At 35.6% G+C, this 25,195-nt stretch overlaps 1 protein-coding gene across 4 annotated transcripts in view; it reads left to right on the top strand.

The window, feature by feature from the left end:
* Positions 1–24,435, top strand: part of LOC125666371 (autophagy-related protein 9A-like) — a 38,016-nt gene extending 13,581 nt beyond the window's left edge. For 2 of the 4 annotated variants that reach the window (XM_056151927.1, XM_056151928.1), the window contains exons 6-22: positions 6,535–6,637; positions 7,982–8,081; positions 9,217–9,266; positions 9,965–10,049; positions 10,470–10,569; positions 12,844–12,884; positions 13,131–13,193; positions 13,316–13,390; positions 14,217–14,326; positions 14,545–14,585; positions 14,756–14,890; positions 17,187–17,375; positions 18,366–18,464; positions 18,560–18,626; positions 19,172–19,296; positions 20,705–20,731; positions 22,716–24,435. In XM_056151927.1, the coding sequence (XP_056007902.1) occupies positions 6,535–6,637; positions 7,982–8,081; positions 9,217–9,266; positions 9,965–10,049; positions 10,470–10,569; positions 12,844–12,884; positions 13,131–13,193; positions 13,316–13,390; positions 14,217–14,326; positions 14,545–14,585; positions 14,756–14,890; positions 17,187–17,375; positions 18,366–18,464; positions 18,560–18,626; positions 19,172–19,296; positions 20,705–20,731; positions 22,716–23,207 (1,902 nt within the window). In that variant the 3' untranslated portion in view covers positions 23,208–24,435. The remainder of the gene's footprint in view (positions 1–6,534; positions 6,638–7,981; positions 8,082–9,216; positions 9,267–9,964; positions 10,050–10,469; positions 10,570–12,843; positions 12,885–13,130; positions 13,194–13,315; positions 13,391–14,216; positions 14,327–14,544; positions 14,586–14,755; positions 14,891–17,186; positions 17,376–18,365; positions 18,465–18,559; positions 18,627–19,171; positions 19,297–20,704; positions 20,732–22,715) is intronic. The other 2 variants (XM_056151929.1, XM_056151930.1) reach the window with 1 other exon arrangement.
* Positions 24,436–25,195: the final 760 nt, after the last annotated feature.

The following is a 25,195-nucleotide window of genomic DNA, read 5'->3' as shown; positions in this document are numbered from 1 at the left end:
CTTTGTCAGTTGATATTTCTTGGGTTCTCAAAATGTGTAAACCAAAAAGTAGGTCACATTGACTTACTTTTTTTGAATTCTTAGGATTTAACTAAAGATTTAGAATACTAAGAGGCTAAGAATAGAAACGGTGGGGTTGTACAATTTATCAGAAGAGCGATTCTAGGCCCTTGGGCCTCTTGTCTTACGTACTTGTTATTATGACAAAGAATTGATAATTATTTACCATTGTATCCAGGTGATCTTATGAGATAATTGATCATTATGTATACAGTAAATAATAGAAAACAAAAAGAGTTATCTCAATTTCATCAAATTGTATTTCATATACTGTATGTTGATTTGTTTGCTGCCTAAGCAAAATATCCATTGGGTGAAAGGATTACAAAAATAAAAATAAATTGCATTGTATCCAGTAAAATATAAAAGATAATCACTGAAATCAATATGACATCAATTTTCAGAATGTAGAGTTATCTCTCTTCCATGAATTTGGACACAGCAGTAATGATAGATGTGCACTTTTTATACCCCCCGCAAACGAAGTTTGGGGGGGTATACTGGAATCACTTTGTCCGTCCATCCGTTTGTCCGTAGACGCAATTTGTCCGAAGTTTATTTCTAATATCGCTGGACATATTTCATTCAAACTTTATGCATATCTTCTATATATTATGCAGTTGTGCATCTCCTATTTTCATTGAAATATTTTAACAGTTATAGAAGTTACGCACATTTTCTTTTCATTTTGGGGGTTGCGCACTTTGTCCAGAGTTTAATTCTAATACCGTTGAACAGATTTGATTCAAACTTTATTCTCATCTTATATATATAATGTAGTTGTGCATCTTCTATTTTCATTGAAATATTTTAACAGTTATGGAAGTTACGGACATTTTCAGGTTTGGCATCCACATACTGTATCTGCAATCTTGTGACTTCTCGGTAAAACATAAAGTGGCTCATGTGTGTTGAATACTTATTTGTCAGATAGTATTTATAATCTCAACTATCCCTGGCAATGGGATTCATAGTAAACTGCCTTTATTGCAGCTACTTAGAGTTGTTATACCAGTGGAAAAGATTACAATAATACCAATACTTGAGCTAATGTCATTTATTTACTGACAAAATCAATGACAAAGTAAAGTTGGCATAACATAATGATCTTTAACAAAGTGAATATAAACTAAAGACTAGAAGAGTTGACCAGGGATTTGCAATCATACAGCCTAAAATGTGCCAAATAGTATTCATTGTTTATATTAAGCATATTTTTAATATTTCATGTACTGCTGTACTGTAGAATATACACTTCTGCATTCACATTGATTTGCCTTGTAGATAATGTGAAAATATCCAATGTGCTTGCATTAAATATTTCCCATCATCTTATATGCCCCGCGGGGGGTATTAGTCCCATTAGGACAGTTCTAGTTAATCCTTGGCTTGCCCTGAAAATTCTCTGTAAATAAGCTGTGTATCCCATCATAGCCTCTTCTCTGATGTGCTATCTGCTTGCTAGTTCCATTGACTTTGAACTGCCAGACCAATTCTTCTTGCAGTCATGATCTTTTTCACAGGTTCTGGTTTTGTTGGAATTACAGGTACGCCATGTTTTTGACATGACACTGTATCCTACTACTTTGCCAGTTTTGCTGCCAATCATTGATGCATTTCCTAAGAATTATATATAACACTTGTAAAAACAACCATCGTGTAATATTTTTTTCATGAGTGAATGAATATTTTTAGTTCAATATGCAAACTCAACATTAGACTTTTTTTTTCTTTTTACAAATGAAGTTTTCAGAGGTAAGTTTTTTTTTTCTTTCTGTTTTGTATATTTTTTACATGCAAGAAAATTACCTGAGAGACTATTGTAGTTTCTACCACTTCCTCGCTTTTGCCACCCAGCATCATAAGAGAGCACCAATCCACTTTCACTGAAAACAAATTCATATCGTGTCAACATTTGACATGAAATTTATAAAATTCTATAATTTTTATTGTAAACAAGAGTGCCGCAGTATATATCTGTCTCTTTTTACCAATAATGCAATAAATTGTCCATACATTTTACATACCTGATATAAATGCAGTTATATAATTACTTATATATATTATATATCATTTACATTCAAGCATCAAATCAGTAAAGGCTGTTTGACATACCTTCAGAAGTGAACGCACTGTCGCAAGCCACAGGTTTTGTAGATCTTCGCTGTTGACATCGATGAAGTCAGGGTGGTTGTTATTTTCATCGGTACATGTGCTAATGGTTGTAGTAGCAGTAGATAAGGCTTTCTTGAACCGACCCCCCCCCCCTTTTTTTTTTATCTCTTTCTCGTATACAATGCAATTCCTCTCCATTTCCATTTGTTTACATATGTGAAGCAACGAGAATTTTCTTATTCTTTTTTCAAAGAAGAGTTCCAAAAAATATAAATGCCGGAATTTATGATACGAATAAACTTTTTCCGGATTTTACGCGAGTTACCAAACCTTGCTGAGGATTGGAGTCCCTTAATAGGCATTTTGTGCTTACCTTTCACAAAACATACAGCTTTCACTCACTGGGCATACTCTGTCCATCCATCCCTCTTCATCTGTCTATCCATCCCTCTGTCTATCCATCCCTCTGTCTATCCATCCCTCTGTCTATCCATCCCTCTATATATCTGTCTATCCATCCCTCTGTCTATCCATCCCTCTATCTATCCATCCCTCTATCTATCTGTCTATCCATCCCACTGTCTATCCATCCCTCTATCTGTCTGTCCATCCCTCTATCTGTCTATCCATCCCTCTGTCTATCCATCCCTCTATCTGTCTGTCCATTCCTCTTCATCTGTCAGTCTGTCCCACTTGTTTTTCTGCACTTTTTTCATCAAACTTTGATTTATGAAGTTGAAATTTGGTATATGATTTACTAGTGTGTGTTGTATGTTTCGTCACAGTTGAGTGATTTTTTTCAATGTGTATTAAACTTTATGTCAAATATAGTTTTCTGGACTTTTTCCACTATCATAATGCTTTAACTAAGGAATCTGAAACTTGGTATGTGGTTACCTAATGAATAGACACAGAATCACTTTTTGTATGGTTGACTTATTCCAACAAAAATTGAAAGACTTCGTTTCATGGTAGAATGAGCATCTTCCAATTTGTTTTCCAGACTTTTTTCACCATGATTTGATTTAGGAAGGTGAGATTTGGTATGCAATTTACTAATATTATAATTATATGTTTACAGACCAAGTTCAAGTTTTGTCACAGTAGACTGATTTTTACAATATTTTAAGGGACTTTATGTAAAAAGTAGTTTTCTGGACCAAGTCTTGCTTAATTTTTAATTCTCTACAATGTCTTAACTGAGGAATTTGAATTTTTTTTATTGTGGTTATTGAATGAGTAGATACCCATTTTAAAGTTTCACTTTCGTTACAGTAATCAATTCTTGTACTCTGTCGAGTTCTCTATTTTTTATTGTGTTAGATCCATATGATTTAAAGCAGACCAATTTGTAATTGAATCTGTCAGATTCACTGCATCTATTTACAAGAGATTGAAACAATGATGAATATTTCCTGCTGTTAAAAATTAGTATTCACCCGCTGGTCCAAATATACATGGTCTGCATGTAATGACATCACTCGGATAAATAGGGCACACTGGTAAGGGGACAGGTATTGTTTTTGCGATACTGTCAGAATTCTGCTTTTTTTTGTAGTATTTCCAAGAAAAAAAATCACATGATCAACCATGATAACACTTACATTTAGTTCAAGACTTGTATAAAATTAACAAATGAAAATTACTTGCATATAAAGGGTTAAGAACACTTGAATTTACACCACATCCAGACAGAAATGACTTATAACCATATAACGATTATCCACTAATGTCGATACCATGATTCTCGTATTATACAGACTTGTGAGATCAATACAATCTTTGTACAGTACTTTTAGTCAGTATCACAAAATTTATTCATTGATTATGTCTGTAAACTTTTTACTTTTTTGACTTCTTCTCCAGAACCACTGGGTCAATTATAACCAAACTTGGCCAAAAGCATCCTTGGGTGAAGGGCTTTCAAGTTTGTTCAAATGAAGGGCCATGCCCCCTTCAAAGGGGAGATAATCACAAAAATGCAAAAATAGGTTGGGGTCCAAGAGCTGATATTTACATGAAAGCTTCCTGACATAGTGCAGATTCAAGTTTGGTAAAATCATGGCCCCTGGGGGTAGGATGGGGCCACAATAGGGGATTAAAGTTTTACATACAAATATATATAAAAAAATCTTTTAAAATCTTCTTCTCAAGAACCCCTAAGCCAGAAATGTTTACATGAAAGCTTCCTGACATAGTGCAGATTCAAGTTTGTTAAAATCATGTCCCCCGGGGGTAGGATGGGGCCATAATGGGGGATTAAAGTTTTACATAACTAATGGATAGCAAAAAAATATTTAGAATTTTTCTCCTTAAGAACCATTGGGCCAAAGAAGTTTACATTTGCACGAAAGCTTCCTGACATAGTGCAGATTCAAGTTTGTAAAAACCATGGTCCCCAGGGGTAAGATGGGGACAAAGTAGGGGGTCAAAATTTTACATGCAAATATATAGGGAAAATCATTAAAAATCTTCTGAAAAATCACTGAGCTAGAAAAGTTTATGCTTGCCTGAAAGCTTCATGATATGGTGCAGATTCAAGTTTGTAAAAATCATGGTCCCCGGGAGTAGGTTGGGGCCACAATAGGGATCAAAGTTTTACATGCGAATATATAGGAAAAATCTTTAGATATGAGCCAAGGTGACTCAGATGAGCGATGTGGCCCATGGGCCTTTGTTTTTTTGTTTTTTTTACCTGATTATAGAATAAGTACAATGCTAGGAAAACACCGGAAACATTCTAAATAAATCACTCATCTTGTGTTCATGGTGTTTTTATCGATTGCTCACCATTCACTTAACACTTGCATTGGGGTTCCATTCATGGTCTGCGTATCCTCATTGTTTACCATTAAGTGGCATCCTCCTCTCATTAATTGTTCGCTCTGTGTTTGTTCAGCATTATCTCACTATTCTCTCATCATTTCCTCACTGTTCAAGTGGGAAAGTAGAATGTTTCAGAGAATATACAAAACCCTTGGACTCTAGTACCAATGGACTTAAGTTGTACTTTTAATTCTTATTTTAAATCTATGAGAGGTTTTGCCAAAACAGCTGTGTTGATTGATATAATTATAGACGCGTAATTTCTAATTTTACTAGTACATGCTGTGTCCTCTATCTATATCATTATTGTTTTCTGTAAATGCATTAAGTCATTGTTTTTGAAAGATCTTAAATTACAAGATAGGTTTCTCAAAATGATCAAATCGGAAAATACAATTTTACCTTGATCACATCGTCAGAAACCCACGGTTGATTACGCTTCATTCCTATTTTTATCACCCGTGGGTCCATTCATTCCTACTTGCTCGTTCTCATGAATAAATATTTAAAAATTATCGTCCAATCAAAGTAATCGTTATAGTAATGGAACTCTTTTGTTTTTAAAGGTAGCATCAACTTAACTTTGCTATCACAAGAATTGTATACCAAAATTGGGCTGAAAGCATCTTGTTGATTGGACAAATTTGCTCAGGGTATATGATGAGTGCCCAATCAGATTGCCTCATTAATTATTCATGAGAACGAGCGAGTAGAAATGAATGGACCCATGGGTGATGGAGAGAGGAACGAAGCGTAATCAACCGTGGGTTTCCGACGATGCCTTGATCAAGACATGTTTTGTTTGCCGCAAACTGTCAAAATTTCACGACTTACAATGAAATGATATTATTGAACAAGAAACAGGAGAACCAAGCATGAGTCAAGGCATGAGATCCTGCTACTCTGCTCTGAATTAATTTTAACACACAAGATTAATATACATTCCTAAAACAAAATAAATTGTACTATTTTCTTAAGTGATTTTTGAAGTTGAAAGTACAGTTGTATGAAATACTATAATTTATGTGGATTCAAGTCAAATCTTGACAAATGACAGGTGAACTATTAATTTGTTATCATGGTAGAGTAATTGCTGAATTGAAACAATATGTTTGCATGATGAAACAATCGGAGATGATAATTTCTACAAATCTCGGACTAAACTGAAAAATGTTGAGATCCATGGACAATTTGGACAAAGATACATCTGAAAGTATTCACAATGAAATTGTGTATAAAAGATTGAATCCAAAGTTCCTCAATGTAACCTAACTGTCTACCAGGGAAGGAAAATTTCAGATCATCATAATTTTGAAAATTACGTACAAAAAAGTAATTATTAGGAAAACACTATAATACTTTCAAAACTTTGATGTGCATACAACCACATGCTAGTACGATGAGTAGGATAAAATTTATTTAATAGCTTTCATGTGTAACATAATATAAGCTTGTGCAGTCATTCCTTGACAAAATAACAGAGGGCAGATTGGAATTCCTTTCTGAAGCTCTAACTAGATTGTGTTGTTGTAGACTGACCTGACAAACATGACCTGGCATGAAGTTCAGCGATGTCTGCTGGAGGTCCAGAAGGAACAACAGATGTGTATCCACAAACAGGAGCTGACTGAGCTCGGTAAGATCTCAGCGGTTGAAAACTATTTGTCTCGCTTGACAAAAGAAATCTGATGTGTGTATAGTAGATTCCATTTTCACATATTCATAGATTTTGATACTGTTCATCATATGATGACATTTATAACAAAGCCCCAGTACACAGTGTATCTAATGGATATTATGCATGTATACTTACCAGTATGATAATCCCGTGGGGATCCGGGTTAGAATAGGTCCTCAGTACCCCTTGCTTGTTGTAAGATGCGACTAAATGGGGCGGTCCTTCAGATGAGGCTGCAAAAACTGAGGCCCCGTGTCACAGTAGGTGTGGCACAATAAAGATCCCTCCCTGCTCAAAGGTCGTAAGTGGCGAGCATAGGCCTAAATTTTGCAGCCCTTCACCAGCAATGGTGACGTCTCCATAGGAGTGAAAAGTTCTGGAGTGGGATGTCAAACATACGACCAACCAAACAGTATAATAAACAAACTGGACTTGAAGTGTTTAGATGATTTTCTAAAATATATAGACCTTTTTACTGAATTTCTGGAATAAGGAGCTACATATGAAATCCAGATAAAAGTTGAAACTTATCCCAAACTGTGCAATGGCCTTGGTCTTCACTGTGAAGCGAGTCTCTTGACCATGTAAACAAGTAAATTCTAGTCACATGATTCATTGCCATGGAAACTGGAAATTCATTGTCTTCGTGGCATTTAAGTCCAAGTACATGTGCATAATTCTACATGATTGTTTTAAAAATGATTACAAATAGTCATGCACAAGTGATCTCCTTTTCTGCATGGAAGAATGATATCAATGATTGAATAATTATTCATTTACCACACTAAATTCTCATTTCATGAATATGTGATAGTAATATTAATACCAGGGATCAACTCATAGACAGATATATATCAATAAATTGACACTGGCAATTAACTCATAGACATTTACATGTATCTATTGGTGATAATGACACTGGCAATTAACTCATAGACAGTCAATATGCAATCAGTACAATCTGAGTACTATATGAATTATATTTACTGTCGCTGTAAATCACTTTTTATTCACGGGGAAATTATTTTCACATTTAGTATAAATTAGCGGCATTGCTTTGAATAATTATATAGTATACCGGTGCACAGTGATATTTGAATTATGTGTATTTGTAAATGATAACTCGCTGAGAGATCTGACAAGAAAAGAGAAAGTTCTCGCTAATATAGTCTTGAGGAACATGTGATTTATAATTGTACAATCATGTTCATGTATATTATCTGAATTTTTTTTTAAATATTATACATGTAGTACATAAATTTACACTGAATTGATGTTAGGTTTTCCAAACTTCTTCTGTAGATATCTACCACCGAATACTCCGATTCAAAAACTACATGATAGCTATGGAGAGAAAGTCATTGATGCCACTTCGACATAACATACCATTTATAGGAGAGTGGTGAGTTGAAAATGTAGATTTGAATCCAATTAAACATGACTCAACATTTATAGGTAATAAGAGAAACACATATGTGTAGATTCGATTACACATAGGTTAGATTTTATTTTGACATTTCTTCAGACTTAGGAACTTAAAGAAACGTCAAAATAGCATCTGACTGGCATTTCATTGGACAACAAGTTTTTGCCCCACCCACCTGTATATCTATCACATGGAGCAACATCTGCAGTCATTTAAAACATGCAGCATTTTTTTTTTGTACCTTTGAGCAACTGACTTGTTTAACATGGGCAATTTGAAAACTGTCACACACACACACACACACCCACCCCTAAAAAACAATTCCTGCTTTTCACTCATCTACTTTTTTGGCGCTATCACTGTTATTGATTTGAAAATTTATACATAAACTCGATTCATATAGTTTGGGCTTTCTTGACCTTTTTGTATGAGTTATGTACCTTGAACACAGCAAATAATCAAATAATGCCACAAAGCAGGGTTCTGTTTAATGATGCTTTCCATCACAATGATATATAGTCTGATTCTGAATGACCAAGATGGCAAGAGTTAGCAAAGTTGCCGTCTACTACCATTTAAATATGGCTTACAGGAAAGTAATGATTGGAATATATCATTATACATTTGTAGGTTGATTACTTCCAATTGATATGCTAGATTAAATCTGTATTTGCCTTCTGTGTTTCAAGATGATTTTGACAAGAATCAAAAGCTTTCAAAGTACAAATGAATGATAGGCTAGTAAAGTATATTATCTGTTTGTATCTATAATGATAAACTAGTAAAGCATATTATCTGTTTGTATCTATAATGATAGGGTAGTAAAGCATATTATCTGTATGTATCTATAATGATAGGCTAGTAAAGCATATTATCTGTTTGTATCTATAATGATAGGCTAGTAAAGCATATCATATGTTTGTATCTAGAACTCTATTGTGATCTATGCATATTTAGCTTATTCCCGTGGCAGTAGTTCTCTTGGGAAGTGATCTCTGTAATAAGAAAGGGACTCGGATTTGAATTACGGCCCATGTGTCTCACCATTTTAATTGAAATATGAACTGTTTTGTAGTCTGTGATATTCATACTTATTTTTACTAATTTTCAGCGCATTCTACAGCATTGGATTAAAGTACAACCTGGACTTTATACTCTTCTGTAAGTAAATGAAACATTTCTCTTGTACACATCAGTTTGAAATGTATTGTAGAGGCTGTCCACCAAAACTCTGGGTCACTGAAATTCTAAAACTCCTTGTATACAAGCTACATTTGTCATTTGGATTTTATCAAACTATTGAATTCCCGTGGGGATCCGGGTTAAAATAGGTCCTCAGTACCCCTTGCTTGTCGGAAAAGGTGATTTAATGAAGTAGTCCTTCGGATGAGACCGCAGAAACTAAGGCCCCATGTCACAGCAGGTGTGGCACAATAAAGATCCCTCCCTGCTCAATGGCCATATATGCTGAGCACAGGCCTAAATTTTGCAGCCCTTCACTGGCAATAGTGACGTCTCCATATGAGTGAAATATTCTCGAGAGGGACGTTAAACAATATACAATCAATCAAACTATTGAATGGTGCCTTGCCATTAGATCTGCCTGGTATATCATTGGTTGTGAAGATCATTGAAAAGGTTGAAGGTCACTGTTACTATTATTAGGCATTGCACTTTGCATAAAGATCTGTTTAAATGTTGGAGACATTAATTTTATAATCGTTCAGATATCAATAATCAAATTCTTTTGACAGATCCCTGATGTTAAGAGGAGAACTTCATTTGCTAGATTCTTTTGATGATGCCTGAGATTATGTTTTATGAAATTTCCGTATAATTATTTATTTTATTATTTGTAGGGGGTCCTTGGTCACCCTTTGAAAATTACTGGAAATTAAAAGATGAATACAAAATTTATCACAAAAGGAAACAGCTAGCAGAAGAGTAAGTGTTGATAGACATCAGTTAGCACTATCCAGATTTATCCAAGTTAGCTTTAGATTCTAACATGTATAAACTGTGACTGTTTTAATTATCAAACACCAAAAAATATATAAATATCAAATAGAATTAAAAAAAAAAATAAAATAAATGAAAAACCTTTTAGCTATCAATCTTAATTATAGTCGTGTTTTATTTTGATAATTTTACAGATAGAAGGTCTTGTGTCATACTGTCATTTAATTGTATTTTATCGTTGCATTCCTATTCTTACTCTTGTAAAGCGCCTTTAGAGTAATTTGTTTTATATAAGGCGCTACATTAATTTTATTATCATTGTCAAGTACCAACCAAACTGAGCCTACATGTAGCAATGAAGGTCTGTGTGGAGAATTATTAAACCTACAACTCACTTATTTTCAGGCTATCTAAGAGAATCATGTGGATTGGGATTGCTAACTTTGCCTTCAGCCCTCTGATTCTGATGTGGCAAATTCTCTACTCTTTCTTCAGATATGCTGATGTAAGAATCATTTAGCAGAACTCGTGTAGTCTAGCAGTACAGTGAAACCTGTCTAATCCGACATGCCCTGGGAGACACATTTTTGTCAGAATACAGTGTTGGAATAAACTGTAAAAACGTGAAAATATGAAATTGAGAGTGAAATTTAAGGTCGGAATGCCCAGTGAAATGGATTGCACAGGTGTCAGATTAAGCAGTTTTCACTGTATTTGGAAAAATATTCTCAGTATGATGCATTTTTGAATTCATTGTACTTTAATTGGCACGGTGAAATGTTTATTTTTATTGTATTTTTTGGCAAAAATTTAAGACATGCATTAAAGAATGGCTACTAACTCTAATTTGTAAACAAATTCAATGCACAGATGGTATTGCTGTATATCTATAGTCTTATGGTGTATCTCTTACAACACATTTACAGACAGAATGCTATTGACCTTAGACTACTACTTGTATATAATTATTATGCTTTTCTGTAAAGAAGAGGGGACATATTTTTTGCATTGGTCAGTGAGTCGATTTTATGATATCTGACAGATTGCTAGAGAACCTTTTGCCCAATGGTCACCAAACTAAATAGCCAGGTTGATCACTGCTATTTAAAATCATCTGGTCAAAAGAGCTTAAAATTTTCTAGTTTGCATACAGCAGTTGATGTCTGACTTAATTTAAAATTCGGTGTTCATTAAACTTATTGGCAGATTAATTTGTAGATGACCCCTATTGATGACCCCTATTTTTTCAGGTCAAAAGGTCAAAGGGTTTTTAGTATGCATAGTGCAGTTATTGTCCAAGCAATAACTGAAATCCCTTATATAGTGATCAAATTCATGAGCAAGTTGGTCTTGACAAATAGAATGCGTTCAAGATCGCCATTCCTGTTTTTCTTGTGCTCTGTTCTTAGAGAGTTGCAAACGATGAGAACATGTGCGCATGAACATATTCTTGTTCTTCAACCACACTACCGATAGAGGTGGTGTGAGTTCTTGCATTTCTTTATAGACAGGCTGGTCATGACTAAGTAATGACCCTTATTGATTATCCGGTCAAAAGGTCACAGAGCTTTCAAGTATGCATATAGAAATTGTTGTTAGATTTTTAAGTAGAAAGCCTGTTGCCATGGGATGGTCATCAAGCTTCTTTATAGGACATTGGTCACAGCTAGTAGATGACCCCTATTGAATTTCAGGTCAAAAAGTCAAAGGTCACAGTACTTTCATGGACACATATATGCAATTTTTGTCCTACCAATATAGATATTTTTGCTCGATGATCATCAAACTTCATAGAGAAGCTTATCACAGCTAGTAGATGATACCTATTGACTGTCATTTCAAAGGTTCAAAGTACATGCAAATTTTTGTATGCATCTAGCAATTGTTGTCGTAGCAAACCCCTTGGCTGATAATGATGACCTACAAATTATGAAAGGTGCCTAAGTCAACCTGTTTATGAAGTTCCATACTATTAGATACACAGTTAGTTAGTGACCTGATACGGAAAAATACATGGTGTGAAAAGAAAACCCGTATCGGGTTTGGGTTGACTTTTCACACCATGTATTTTTCCATATCAGGTCACTAACTTACTGTGTAATGAATTTATCATGTCGAAGACCTCTAAATGTGTATGTGGGGGTCTATATCATACAACTTATTGCTTCGCCAATTTTTGTCACAGCTGCAAGTCAAACCTGACAATAAATTACTCGCTCAATACAGATTTTTCTCGCATAATATGGGTTTTTTTCACGGCAGCATGTGACCAAGATCTGACCAATTAGATTTCAACAATTTTGTCTGAGGCGTGATAATTATAGTATTTGTTGTCCAACTCACAACTAGAAAAAACTTAAGCAGGTTGGTCATGACTAGTATGATTGTTATTGATTTTCAAATTAAAGGTCACTGAGTTTTCTGCATGTAACATGCATACAGTAATTGCTTTCCATCTGATAATGAAGGAGCCTTTTTCGGAATAGTCAATTAACTTCATACATTTATTTAGGCAATTTGATTATTTTTAGTGGGTGACCCCTATTGGTTTTCGAAACATCACCATGTATTCTTTACATTGGTGTGTGGGGGGGGGGGGGGAGTAAAGGATTTACGAATATGTCTTATTTCTAAAAGAAAAAAATCAGAGGAGCATTTAGTAAGAGAACACCAAACTGTACACACATAATTTGCATGGAAGAAAATTAATTGGTGAAATTTTGGTTGTTTGATGTCAATTTGAGTATAATGTTACCGTATTATGCATTTGTTATTCCAGACACTTAAAAGAGAACCTTCCATGTTAGGATCCAGAAGGTGGTGAGTTTTATATTGTTGTTTGGATCTCTAACTGCAGAAAGTTTAAAGAGAGGTCAAGAGGCAGGTTCATGTCGATGATTGTAAAATTTTAGAAATATCCATTTTAACGATTCTTTTAGTCTTAGAGAATTATTGCATAACTTTTAATTCACATCTCAACCATCCTATTTCAGTTGATAAATTCAACTAATCAGTTAATTAAATCTTAGATAAAATGTGTTATGATAACATTTTTGCAATTTACAGGTCAAATTATGCAAGACTATACCTTCGCCATTATAATGAGTTAGACCATGAATTTGATGCAAGGTGAGATTCGTACAGAAATAAAACTACTTAATGACATGCATTATTTTGTGTGTGTGAACTTGTATGATGATGACCTTATAAATGTCTGAAAATGAAATGAAAATTTGGTCTCTTATTTTCAGGTTGAATCGAGGTTACCGTTTAGCAAATAAATACATGGATATTTTTACCTCTCAGCTGATAGTTTTAGTAGCAAAGTAAGTGTTATGTAGTTACTGATTTTGAACGTTAAAGTTAAAGCTTAGAGCTGTCACTGCAGAATTCTTTACATTGTCTTAGTGCAGTATGTGTAATAATGCTACAAAAAATTTCTCAATGTTTTTATTGATGATATGCATCACGTTTTTATTGATGATGAGCATCATAGTTTATGGATGATCAGCGTCATGTTTTATCGATGATGTACACAATGTTTTATCTATGTTTGGCATCATGTTTTATCGATGATGTACACAATGTTTTATCTACATCTATGTTAGGCATGTTTTATCGATGATATACATGTTTTATCTATGTTTGGCATCATGTTTTATCGGTGATGTATGCAATGTTTTATCTATGTTCGGAATCGTGTATTATCAGTGATGTATAGAATGTTTTATCTATGTTTGGCATCATGTTTTATCGATGATATACACAATGTTTTATCTATGTTTGGCATCATGTTTTATCGATGATGTACACAATGTTTTATCTATGTTTGGAATCATGTTTTATCAGTGATGTACACAATGTTTTATCTATGTTTGGAATCGTGTGTTATCAGTGATGTATAGAATGTTTTATCTATGTTTGGCATCATGTTTTATCGATGATATACACAATGTTTTATCTATGTTCGGCATCGTGTTTTATCGATGATGTACACAATGTTTTATCTACATGTATGTTTGGAATCGTGTTTTTTCGATGATGTACACAATGTTTTATCTATGTCCGGAATTGTGTTTTCTCGATGATGTACACAATGTTTTATCTATGTTTGGCATCATGTTTTATCGGTGATGTACATCGTGTTTACAGGAATGTGGCATTTTTCGCGGGCTCTGTGCTGGCTGTGCTTGTTGTGTTGACTGTGATTGACGAGGATGTGTTGGCTGTGGAGCACGTGCTCACTACCATGACAGTGGCTGGTATGTACATCAAATATCCACACAGTCACTCGTGTATTGTACAAATATCCACACATTGTCACTCGTGTATTGTAAACTTTAAGGTTTGGGAAGATTAGGCTACTTTTTATCCATTACTGGATATTGAAAACATTTCCAAACAAATTTAAAATGCCAAAAATGTTTTCAGCTTTTCTGTATGCCAATTGGACATTTAGAAGTACTCCTTTCTGTTTCAGGATTGATTGTGACAGCCTGCAAAGTTTTTATTCCAGATGAGGTACATGCATGTTATAGATACCGTAGAAATCATATTCATATTGTTTTTGGCCAAAAGCTATTAACTTGGTCAGTGTTCTTTAGTGTTTAGTCGGTCTGCCATTGTCAGAGATTAAACTATGAAGATGTATTTGCTTGTCTGTAGTACAATGTGTATTTCCTTGTTTCCAGCATTTAGTGTACTGTCCGGAGATCTTAATGAGAAACATCCTGGCTCACGTCCACTACATGCCACCAGACTGGTCGGGAAACGCGCACACCTCCAAAGTCCGCAATGAATTTTCAATATTTTTCCAGTACAAAGTAGTAAGTTTACAAAATATAGTATCTAGTTAATATTAATTGTTTGTAATAAAAATCAGATTGTCAACATGTACTTTTGAAATACATTTTGAATTATTTTTGATTATAACATGTACTGCATTTATAATCACTAGATATTCTGTAGGGTCTCCATTGTTTACTTATCACACAAATTTAAAACCTCAGTGAAATAATAAAACTGGTATGAATTTTCAATGCACAAAAACCATACCCACGAATTTACAAGAATGATATGTCGTATAAATGCTTTAATTAGTAATCCAAATGGTTGCTCCAATAATATAGGGTATAGCGAGTTTTTTCCATGGGGTGATAAATTTGGCTTAGTTTAGCGTTAAGATAGCTTTCCGCCAAAATTTCATTCGCCAGATACGTAACCAATTGTGACTTCAATATTTGCAAAAGAGATAACTCTTCCCTGTCAGCCAAAATTTATTCCGCAAAAATTATTAGCATACCTTTGAGCCAGCAAATTGCCAAACCTTAGACCCTCGGAAAAACCCACTAAACGGTATTGTTACACAAATAATGTACACTTTACACATAACCTCCATCAATCCTTATTTTTGTGAAATTAGTTACTCTAAATTACATAAAATCCTTAATACATGTATCTGTTGTGGCTGACAGACATAAAATACACACTCATATTATGATTTTGTCTTCTTCATAATAATGCAGATGTAATGTAGTAATCCTTTCTGGCAGTATGATACAGTAATAATGAGACAGTTGTTCTGTACAAGGAACACTTCTTTTCAATCGCATCATGTGCCCGTGCTTGTGAACTTTATTAATTATTGATTTTGCACTAAAATTACAATTTTTGTGCTAAATAAGTCAAAATTTCCTGCACTACAATTATCACACATATCATACATTAAATTTTTATATCAATGATGATTTTAATGGTGTATGATACTTCTTAAAAACCATGATTGCATGGAATTGAAGGTTTTACACAAAATATCTGGCCAAGCTATATTTTTAGCTTTGTTCAGGAAATTGCTGACAGGACCAGAATGAAGCTATGAATGGTGTCTGAGATGAAAAAAAAAATGTCTTGTAAGGCCAGCATTTCCTAATCTTTAAGTTTACAAATTATCCTCCCAAACTTTGTGATTTTCAGAATTAAAAAACATTAGGATTTTCTTCTAATGGCAAATTTCAATCAGGATCATGACTCAATAGAATCTTTGTCTTATACAAGAAAAGACTAATTTCTTTTTCACACATAGAGTACATTAACTTATTTATGTTCTAAACATTGCTGAGTCAACAAAATCAGTTATACCTAAAATATGATAATTCTATACAATGTGTTATGTAATTTTTCTAGACTTGAAGATTTATCTGTGAGTGAAGAATTGTCTGTGAGTGATGGAAGTATTGTCTGTGAGTGATGGAAGGCTTGTCTGTGAGTGATGGAAGAATTGTCTGTGAGTGATGGAAGACTTGTCTGTGAGTGGTGGAAGGCTTGTCTGTGAGTGATGGAAGTATTGTCTGTGAGTGATGGAAGGCTTGTCTGTGAGTGATGGAAGAATTGTTTGTGAGTGATGGAAGTATTGTCTGTGAGTGATGGAAGGCTTGTCTGTGAGTGATGGAAGAATTGTTTGTGAGTGATGGAAGGCTTGTCTGTGAGTGATGGAAGTATTGTCTGTGAGTGATGGAAGAATTGTCTGTGAGTGATGGTAGGCTTATCTGTGAGTGATGGAAGAATTGTCTGTGAGTGATGGAAGGCTTATCTGTGAGTGATGGAATAATTGTCTGTGAGTGATGGAAGGCTTGTCTGTGAGTGATGGAAGGCTTGTCTTTGAGTGATGGAAGAATTGTCTGTGAGTGATGGAAGGCTTGTCTGTGAGTGATGGAAGAATTGTCTGTGAGTGATGGAAGGCTTGTCTGTGAGTGGTGGAAGAATTGTCTGTGAGTGATGGAAGGCTTGTCTTTGAGTGGTGGAAGAATTGTCTGTGAGTGATGGAAGGCTTGTCTGTGAGTGAGTGAAGAATTGTCTGTGAGTGATGGAAGAATTGTCTGTGAGTGATGGAAGGCTTGTCTGTGAGTGAGTGAAGAATTGTCTGTGAGTGATGGAAGAATTGTCTGTGAGTGATGGAAGAATTGTCTGTGAGTGGTGGAAGGCTTGTCTGTGAGTGATGGAAGAATTGTTTGTGAGTGATGGAAGGCTTGTTTTTGAGTGAAGGTAAGTTGAATGTCAGGCGAATCTTGTGACCTATGAGCATCACTTATTGAAATAATGAATAAATTTTTCATTTTGTTGAAGGTTTATCTCTTAGAGGAATTGTTGAGTCCTCTTGTCACTCCCTTTGTGCTGTGTTTTTCCTTGCGTCACAAATCCACGGAGATTGTTGATTTCTTCCGGAACTTTACAGTGGATGTGGTGGGAGTAGGGGATGTGTGTTCATTTGCACAAATGGATGTCCGCAAGAGGGACAACAAACCACAGAATGTGGTAGGCAATGTATTCTCTATTAGTTACAACAAACAAGATGATGGAATGGACATTGTGTTGTCTATTAGTTACAACAAACAAGATGATGGAATGGACATTGTGTTGTCTATTAGCTACAACAAACAAGATGATGGAATGGACATTGTATTCTCTATTAGTTACAACAAACAAGATGATGGGGGTAGGAATCATGTTCTTTAAGTGGCAACAAACCGGGAAATGGGATAGGCATTGGGTTCTCTAAGGTAAAATGAACCAGAGAAAGGGGTGCACATCAGGTTATCTAAGTTAGAAGAAACCAGGTTATAGGGGTAAGCAGTGGGTTCTTTAAGTTACAACAAATCAGATTATGGGGTAAGCAGTGGGTTCTTTATGTTAAAACAAATCAGATTATGGGGTAAGCAGTGGGTTCTTTAAGTTAAAACAAACCAGATTATGGGGTAAGCAGTGGGTTCTTTAAGTTACAACAAACCAGATTATGGGGTAAGCAGTGGGTTCTTTAAGTTACAACAAATCAGATTATGGGGTAAGCATTGGGTTCTTTAAGTTACAACAAACCAGATTATGGGGTAAGCATTGGGTCCTTTAAGTTACAACAAATCAGATTATGGGGTAAGCAATAGGTCCTTAAAGTTGCAACAAACCAGAGGATGGAGTGGGTATTGGGTTCTGGAAATACTGTTACAGTAAAGAAATCACCGTAATGAAGTAGGCATTGATTCCTTTCAAGTTCTTTAAGATGAGTACTTGTAAACTGTCACCTGTGAAAGATATAATTATTTGATATGAAAAAAATATTTGATTTATATTAGCACATGTTCCCTAGAACTTTTTCAAAGTTTAGCAGGCCAAATTCACTTCAATTTTAGACTGAATATGGTCAAATTCTTGCTATTCCTGCAGACTGCAATTGCATGTTATCTCGAGCCTGATACAGCTGCAGCAGGTCTTCGAGTTCTTGAACTGTATGTTAACTTTATTTTGTATCAGGAGGAGTCAGCTGAACCACAAGCAGGAACCAATGTGTTTACACCAGAGCACTGCCCATCACAGGAGGGCAAGATAGAGATGTCACTGATGCATTTTCATGTAAAGCTTTTAATTTCTTCTGTGGGTTTTAATCTTGTTCAACTCTCAGCGAGATGGTACAATCAACAGTAGGATGTACATTTGTTTTATTTCAGTTAACAAACCCAGAATGGAAACCTCCACAAGACTGCAGTTTATTTATCAATGATGTTAAAGAGCAAGGTAAATACAAATATGTATTACAGCTGTGGTGGGGGTGGGGGGGGGGGGTGGGGGTGGCGGTAATAAGGTGTTGCATTTTTAGCTCACCTTGCTGAAGACTAGTGTGAGCTATTACCATGGGGATTCGGGTTAAAATAGGTCCTCAGTACCGCTGCTTGTCGTAAGAGGCTACTAAATGGGGTGGTCCTTCCGATGAGACAGCAAAAACTAAGGTCCTGTGTCACAGCAGGTGTGGCACAATAAAAATCCCTCCCTGCTCAAAGGCTGTAAGTGCCGAGCATAGGCCTAAATTTTGCAGCCCTTCACTGGCAATCGTGAGTGAAAGAATCTCAAGAGGGATGTTAAACCATATACAATCAATCAGTCTAATGCACTGCTGCTTTTAATGGTAGCACAAATAGTTCAGTCTCCAGCACATGGTAGATCGGAGTTCCTGAGATTGTCTATATTATGAAAATAAAGAAAACATAACCCTCTACAAAGACTTTGTGATTTTATGAGAACAGTAAACAATACTAACTGGAGTTTTCTCCTTTCTTTAACAGCCCAGAGAGACCCAACAAGTCTCAGTATATTCCATCCTGTGACCCAAAACATGATGAGCTCATCTCAGGGCTCCCTCACGGGGTATCTGTCTGGACTACAACCAAGTGGAGCAGGAGGCATGGGGGTAAGAGATTCTCAGCAGATCAATTGATATACATGTACTGTATTTGTTTGCCAGTTTTAGTTTTACCTGAACCTAAGACTCTAGGAGTTTTTTAAAATCAAAGTTTATGCATGTCCACCATCTATACAGCATATTTTATCTGTCTATTTCAACATGGAGGCAGTGCACGAGATCATTGTGTCATATAGCCTTTGTCATGATAAATTGTACATTTCATGTAATTTCTAGTTATATTTCATGGAGTTCCTTGTATGTATCTCGGAATGGCTCTGTTCTGTTTTAATGTGGTTATAAACAAACTTGAATACTTGGTACAATACACTGGTGAATTTTGTGTAGGATAAAGATTTTGCCCAAAGATATACTGTAAAACTGGTTATTTACGTGTGGGGGACATTTTACATATTTAATACGTTACCACGTAATTAGTGTAAATTTCCCCCCACGCGTATAGTTATAAATATTTGATATGATATACATGTATATTCAATTTATATTCAGTTACCACATATTTTCCTCCCACGTGTAATGTTGGATGTGGAAAAATGCGTGTTTAACCCCCAGCGTAAATAAACACTCTTACAGTATTTTGTTTCCTCAAGAAACACTGGACCTCAAAAGCCAAAATTGACACACAGAAGCTTCCTTGCATAATGAACATTTAACTTTGTTCACACCCTAACCCCCAGAGATCGCGGTGGGGCAACAATAACTTTGTTCGTACCCTAACCCCCAGAGATCGCGGTGGGGCAACAATAAGTTTGTTAATACCCTAACCCCCAGAGATCGCAGTGGGGCAACAATAAGTTTGTTCATACCCTAACCCCCAGAGATCGCGGTGGTGCAACAATAAGTTGAAAGTTTCGCATAGGAATATGCATGTATATGTAAAAAAAAAATTCAAAATCTTGAAATCCATATTCAAGCATCCTCATGTAGGACAGTGTGTCAACTAGCATCGTTGGCCAGAGGGTAACGATAGGGTCAAAATAGGGGTTAAAAGTTTACATATTGGGAATGTCAGAATTTCTATACAGAATTTTCTTTTGAGCAAATCAGATCCTTAAGACTACACCTTATGTAAATAAAATGCAAGCATACTCATTGACATTTAAATGTAAGCATGTTCCAACCCTTAGGGTCAGAATAGGACTCCAATGGGGCAATTCCAAGTTGTGTAGTGTAGACTTTTTTTAAAGAAAAAAAACAAGCACCTCCTTTTCCACCCTAAGTGTGGTATGCTTATCAAATTAATGGATAACGATGATTCAGTTGAGCTTTGTTTCACAATGGAGATCTAATGTGATGAGTGATATTGTTGACATCTAATGTGATTAGTGATATTGTTGACATCTAATGTGATGAGTGATATCATTGACATATAATGGATTGAGTGATATTGTTGTAGGAAAGCGTAACAGCCCACGATAACCAGGTACAGTGTAACAGAAAGAGAGCTAGAAATGAAAATCACTTCCCATCTCATGCTTTTTATACTCTGCTGACTTACATAGTAACCCGTCCAGTAACTCTCAGCTTGCAGCAGCTTAATATAACAATTAATCCTCATTAGCTACTTATTCTATTGTTTATGAGCAATTACGGTAAACAATTGCATACAGTTAAACCTCGGTATCTCGAACACCGATAGCTCGAATACCATGGATATGTCGAAGTGATTCGGAAGTCCCAACCACTTAAATCACTTCAAACACCGATAGCTCGAATACCATAGATATATCAAAGTGATTCGGAAGTCCCAACCACTTAAATCTTTAAGTATTTTACCCTCAATATCTCGGATATCTCGAAGTTTTTCTCTCAGTCCCATGGAGTTTGAGATAACGAGGTTTGACTGTATATACACTGTAGTCAAATTACATGTAATATATTATACAAGTCTCCTGTACAAACACTGTCAGTTTCAGTTGACATTTTCGCTATTCCCTCAAATGTCAAGAAGAGAAGCTGCTGTAAGCTTGTCATACTACAATTCAAACTGTGCGACAACAATTGAACGAGTCCAGGAGATGACACAAAATCCACGGGATGAAAGTTAGATTGTGTCATTTAGGTTCTCTTAAGGTGGCTCGCTACACCCTGAAATAGTTTCTCAAATCAGTACGAATTGATTTAGTCATAAAAGATATGATGATATATAATAAGTGATATTTAATCATAAAAGATAATTATGATGATATACACTGTATAGTAAGTGATATGCCAAAAAGGCAGAAAATATGAAAATTTGGATAAAAACATGATTTTCAAAAATATAGTTAAACATATATGAATAAAAGACTCAGGCGGATTTGAACCTGAGATCTGCGGTTCACCAGCCCCATGCTTAACCACTGAGCTACGACGATAGACAAACAAATTGATTGATACAAATAATTTCACAAAACATTTAAATCGCAATCTTGTGACGTAGTGTCATGAAGAGTATAAGCTTTAGTGTAGTGAGCTACCATAAGGAGGTACTCTACATTGTCATATTGGCTGACTTCCTTTTAAAACATTGACGAAAATATAAATATCAGAAATATCTGTCTATTCATTTCAAAAACCATTGCCTAGCTGAGTAGCTCAGTAGGTTAGCACATTGACTGCTGAACTTTAGATCACATGTTCGAGTCCAGCAGGTTTTTTTAAAAAAATTTCAAATTGCTTTCCACTAAAACTGCATATTTTGACTAAATAAAGTAAATTTGAAAGTTATCATTTTCAAAAAATATTGTTGTACATATCCTCCACTTTTCATCCATATCAAATAACGAACTTCATGAAACAGTACAATGAATGAACTGGAAGGAGCTTGAAGTATATCAATGTAAGGAGAGTGAAATTGACTGTCACAGTAGGGCATAGCACATGTACTTCACAAGCACATCCTAATTTAAAAAGATGGAAATGCCAAAGTTTGATACATGATATTAGATAAACATATATCTGTCTTTTAAATATTATATAAAGAATATATTTGTCTTTAATTTAAACATGTGTACATGGTAATTTTAACGAGGCACAAATAGCGACTTTTCCTTAAAGGATGGGTAACTAATAGATTTAGTGATAGCCAATTTTAGCGACTTTATAATTCCAAAAAATATTGTTATTACATGTACCTCAAATATGGAAATAAATATTAGCAATTATATTCAATTTTAGCGATTTCAACACTGTAAATTGCTAATAATGCCAAAATTAAATGCTCGTTATAAATTCTGCTTATGGTATATTGTGTAAAGAGTGACATAAGTTTTGCTGATACTACATTTACAGTCCCGATTCTTCACCAACCTAATAATGTACAGTAGCTATCTTTCCGCTTAGCATTCACAAAGCATCCACAAAGAGTGTGCTGAGTATTTGTCATTACATGTAATATTGAATCTGGAGATCATTCTCTTTGACAGTACACAAGCATGGCATCCAGTGTTGCTGTACGAAGTGGTCTGTACCCAAATTCCACTCAGGTCTCCATGGCTCCAAGTGTGACCGGCATCCACCACAGGCTGAGGGGGGCTCTCTCTGCAGCCGAGGGTCCACTAGACCGATCCATTAGCGGTCCATTTACAAACATGCAGGCCTCCACTAGTATGATGAACAGTGGATATGGATTTCATTCTCTGAGTAGTTCCAAGCCCAGTGTGGATGAAGGATCCTTGGAATTGATGTCACATGACATGAGTGTTAGTGCTTTGTACTTGCACGACCTTCAGTCTCGCAAAATGAGAGGTCAAAGTCAGATTGGAGGATACGATAATTTGGAAGACATTCGCGCCAGGAATTTGTGGCAGAGGCAGGATAGTAACCAGGGAACAGGACACTTCCTGATGCCGAATATTCAGGAAAAGATGGAGGAAGCGGAGGGCGACTGTTCACACCCCGTCACAAAATCTGTTTAACGCCAACCCAGCCTTATCATGCATATTGTGATTTTTATTTATTCACCTTTATAGGTGTTTCGTGTACTGGTATGCAGTAAGATTTTACCCTTGATTTTCTTATTATGTTAATTGCTTTCTGTACTGTTCACAATACTATACATGTATGATTCATGATACATTGTATGATTAAAGTTTATGTGTATATACATGTAACACAAACAAATGTATACTGTAAAGTTTGATTCTGAGAAATACAGTGAAATAATAACAATGGCTTTGTGAAACAGCATTCCCTCACACAATAGACCTATCTCAGCAAGGACGTTCACCTAGCCTTTACAAAACTTGGAAATCAGTGGGAATATCATGAGGGAACTGTTACATTATTACTGTGAAGGAGGACTGGAGTGTAGGTTGTTATGAGGGGATAATTACATGGATGTTGTTTATATCATTCAGGGGTACAGTGTAACTCTGATTTACAACAGTGTACATGGACTGTGTGTTTTACACAAGGGGGACATCGTCGCAAATCACGGGTTATTGTTTCATTCTATTTCACAAACAATAAAACAAAAACCGTGGTTTGCAACGATGATGAGGGGATAACTATGCTGTTTACACAAGGAGATAACTATGCTGTTTACACAAGGAGATAACTATGCTGTTTACTCCAGGGGATAACTATACTGTTTACTTGAGGGGATACTTGACTTAGTTTCTTCTAACACACATTTTCCAGTTTTTCCTGTCTTGTACAGCTCTTGCTGTTTCAGTCCAGTTTGTAAACCCTAGCTGCTCTCTTTCTCTCTCCACAGTTCTTCTCCATGTTTCCTTTGGCCGACCTCTTTCCCTTCTACCTTCAGTTGTCCATGTCAATGCTACTCTGCAGTTGTTATAATTATGCATCTTTGCTCGAGGGGATAACTATGCTATTTACTCAAGGGGATAAGTATGATGTTTGCTCGAGGGGACAACTATGTTGTTATCATGAGGGGATTTAGGGCAATACAAATACAATATACATGTACCTAATGTTATATACAGGGCCTGGCATGATTATATATGGCATACAGTGAATCATAAGCAAATGAACTTGCTACAGTAAGACAACCGTTACAAGGAACGTTTACACTGAATTTACACTTAAAGGGAAGTTATTTTCATTCTCAGTAGTTGTAAAACATAACATTAACTTATTGGATATGACGAATTATGTTTATATTGAATAAAATTGTCCCCAGTACTCTGCTGTGAGTGTGTTTTACTGCAGTATATACAGGTATTGAAGACCACCCTTTGTTGCGCTTGAGGGAGGGGGGGGGGGATGCATGTTATTAGGGTAGCTCATTGAAAGCTTGTATCGCTCTTTGGATGGTGAAATTGTAAGAGTTGTTTTAACGAGCCATGAGATAAAATTTTAGTGTGATGAGCTACCTTAAAAATCATTTATGTAAATGATTTATAAAATCTCTTTATGTATGTTCAAGATCTGAACAGACTGACAATGGCAAATGATTTCAGAGAGGAAATTGAAAGTTATTGAATAAGGTTTCTGCTGATGAGCTTGTCAATACAGGAGAAATTGCTTTTGGAAATTTTTGCCAATTTTTTCACTATGTGGGATTGTCTAGTGCTGAATCACAGTTTTTGTGAGTGTCAATTCTCCTATGTTGAGTACAAACAAATAGATAATACAAGTCTGCCTTGATTTGCTATAGCATATTTCTTTAGATCAAAATATTAATTGACTCATCGTTTTGGATTTGCATGCAGACACAGCTAAACACTCCTGTCTAATCTCGTGGTAGAGCGTTCGCTCCGTAACCGGAAGGTCATGAGTTCGAGCCCCGTGATCGCCAGTGGTTGTATGTGAGAGGGTATGGCGGTCACCCGCTCGGGCACATGGGGTTTCCTCCGGGTACTCCGGTTTCCTCCCACTTAAATGACCCCCTAGCGCAAACATCCGTGCATCAAAGGACCCCATTGGAAATAAGCTTTCGAGC

The sequence above is a fragment of the Ostrea edulis genome, chromosome 10, assembly GCF_947568905.1.
Source record: "Ostrea edulis chromosome 10, xbOstEdul1.1, whole genome shotgun sequence".
Lineage (NCBI taxonomy): Eukaryota > Metazoa > Mollusca > Bivalvia > Ostreida > Ostreidae > Ostrea > Ostrea edulis.
The sequence above is the reverse complement of the archived record's forward strand: the minus strand, read 5'-3'. Positions and strand labels throughout refer to the sequence as shown.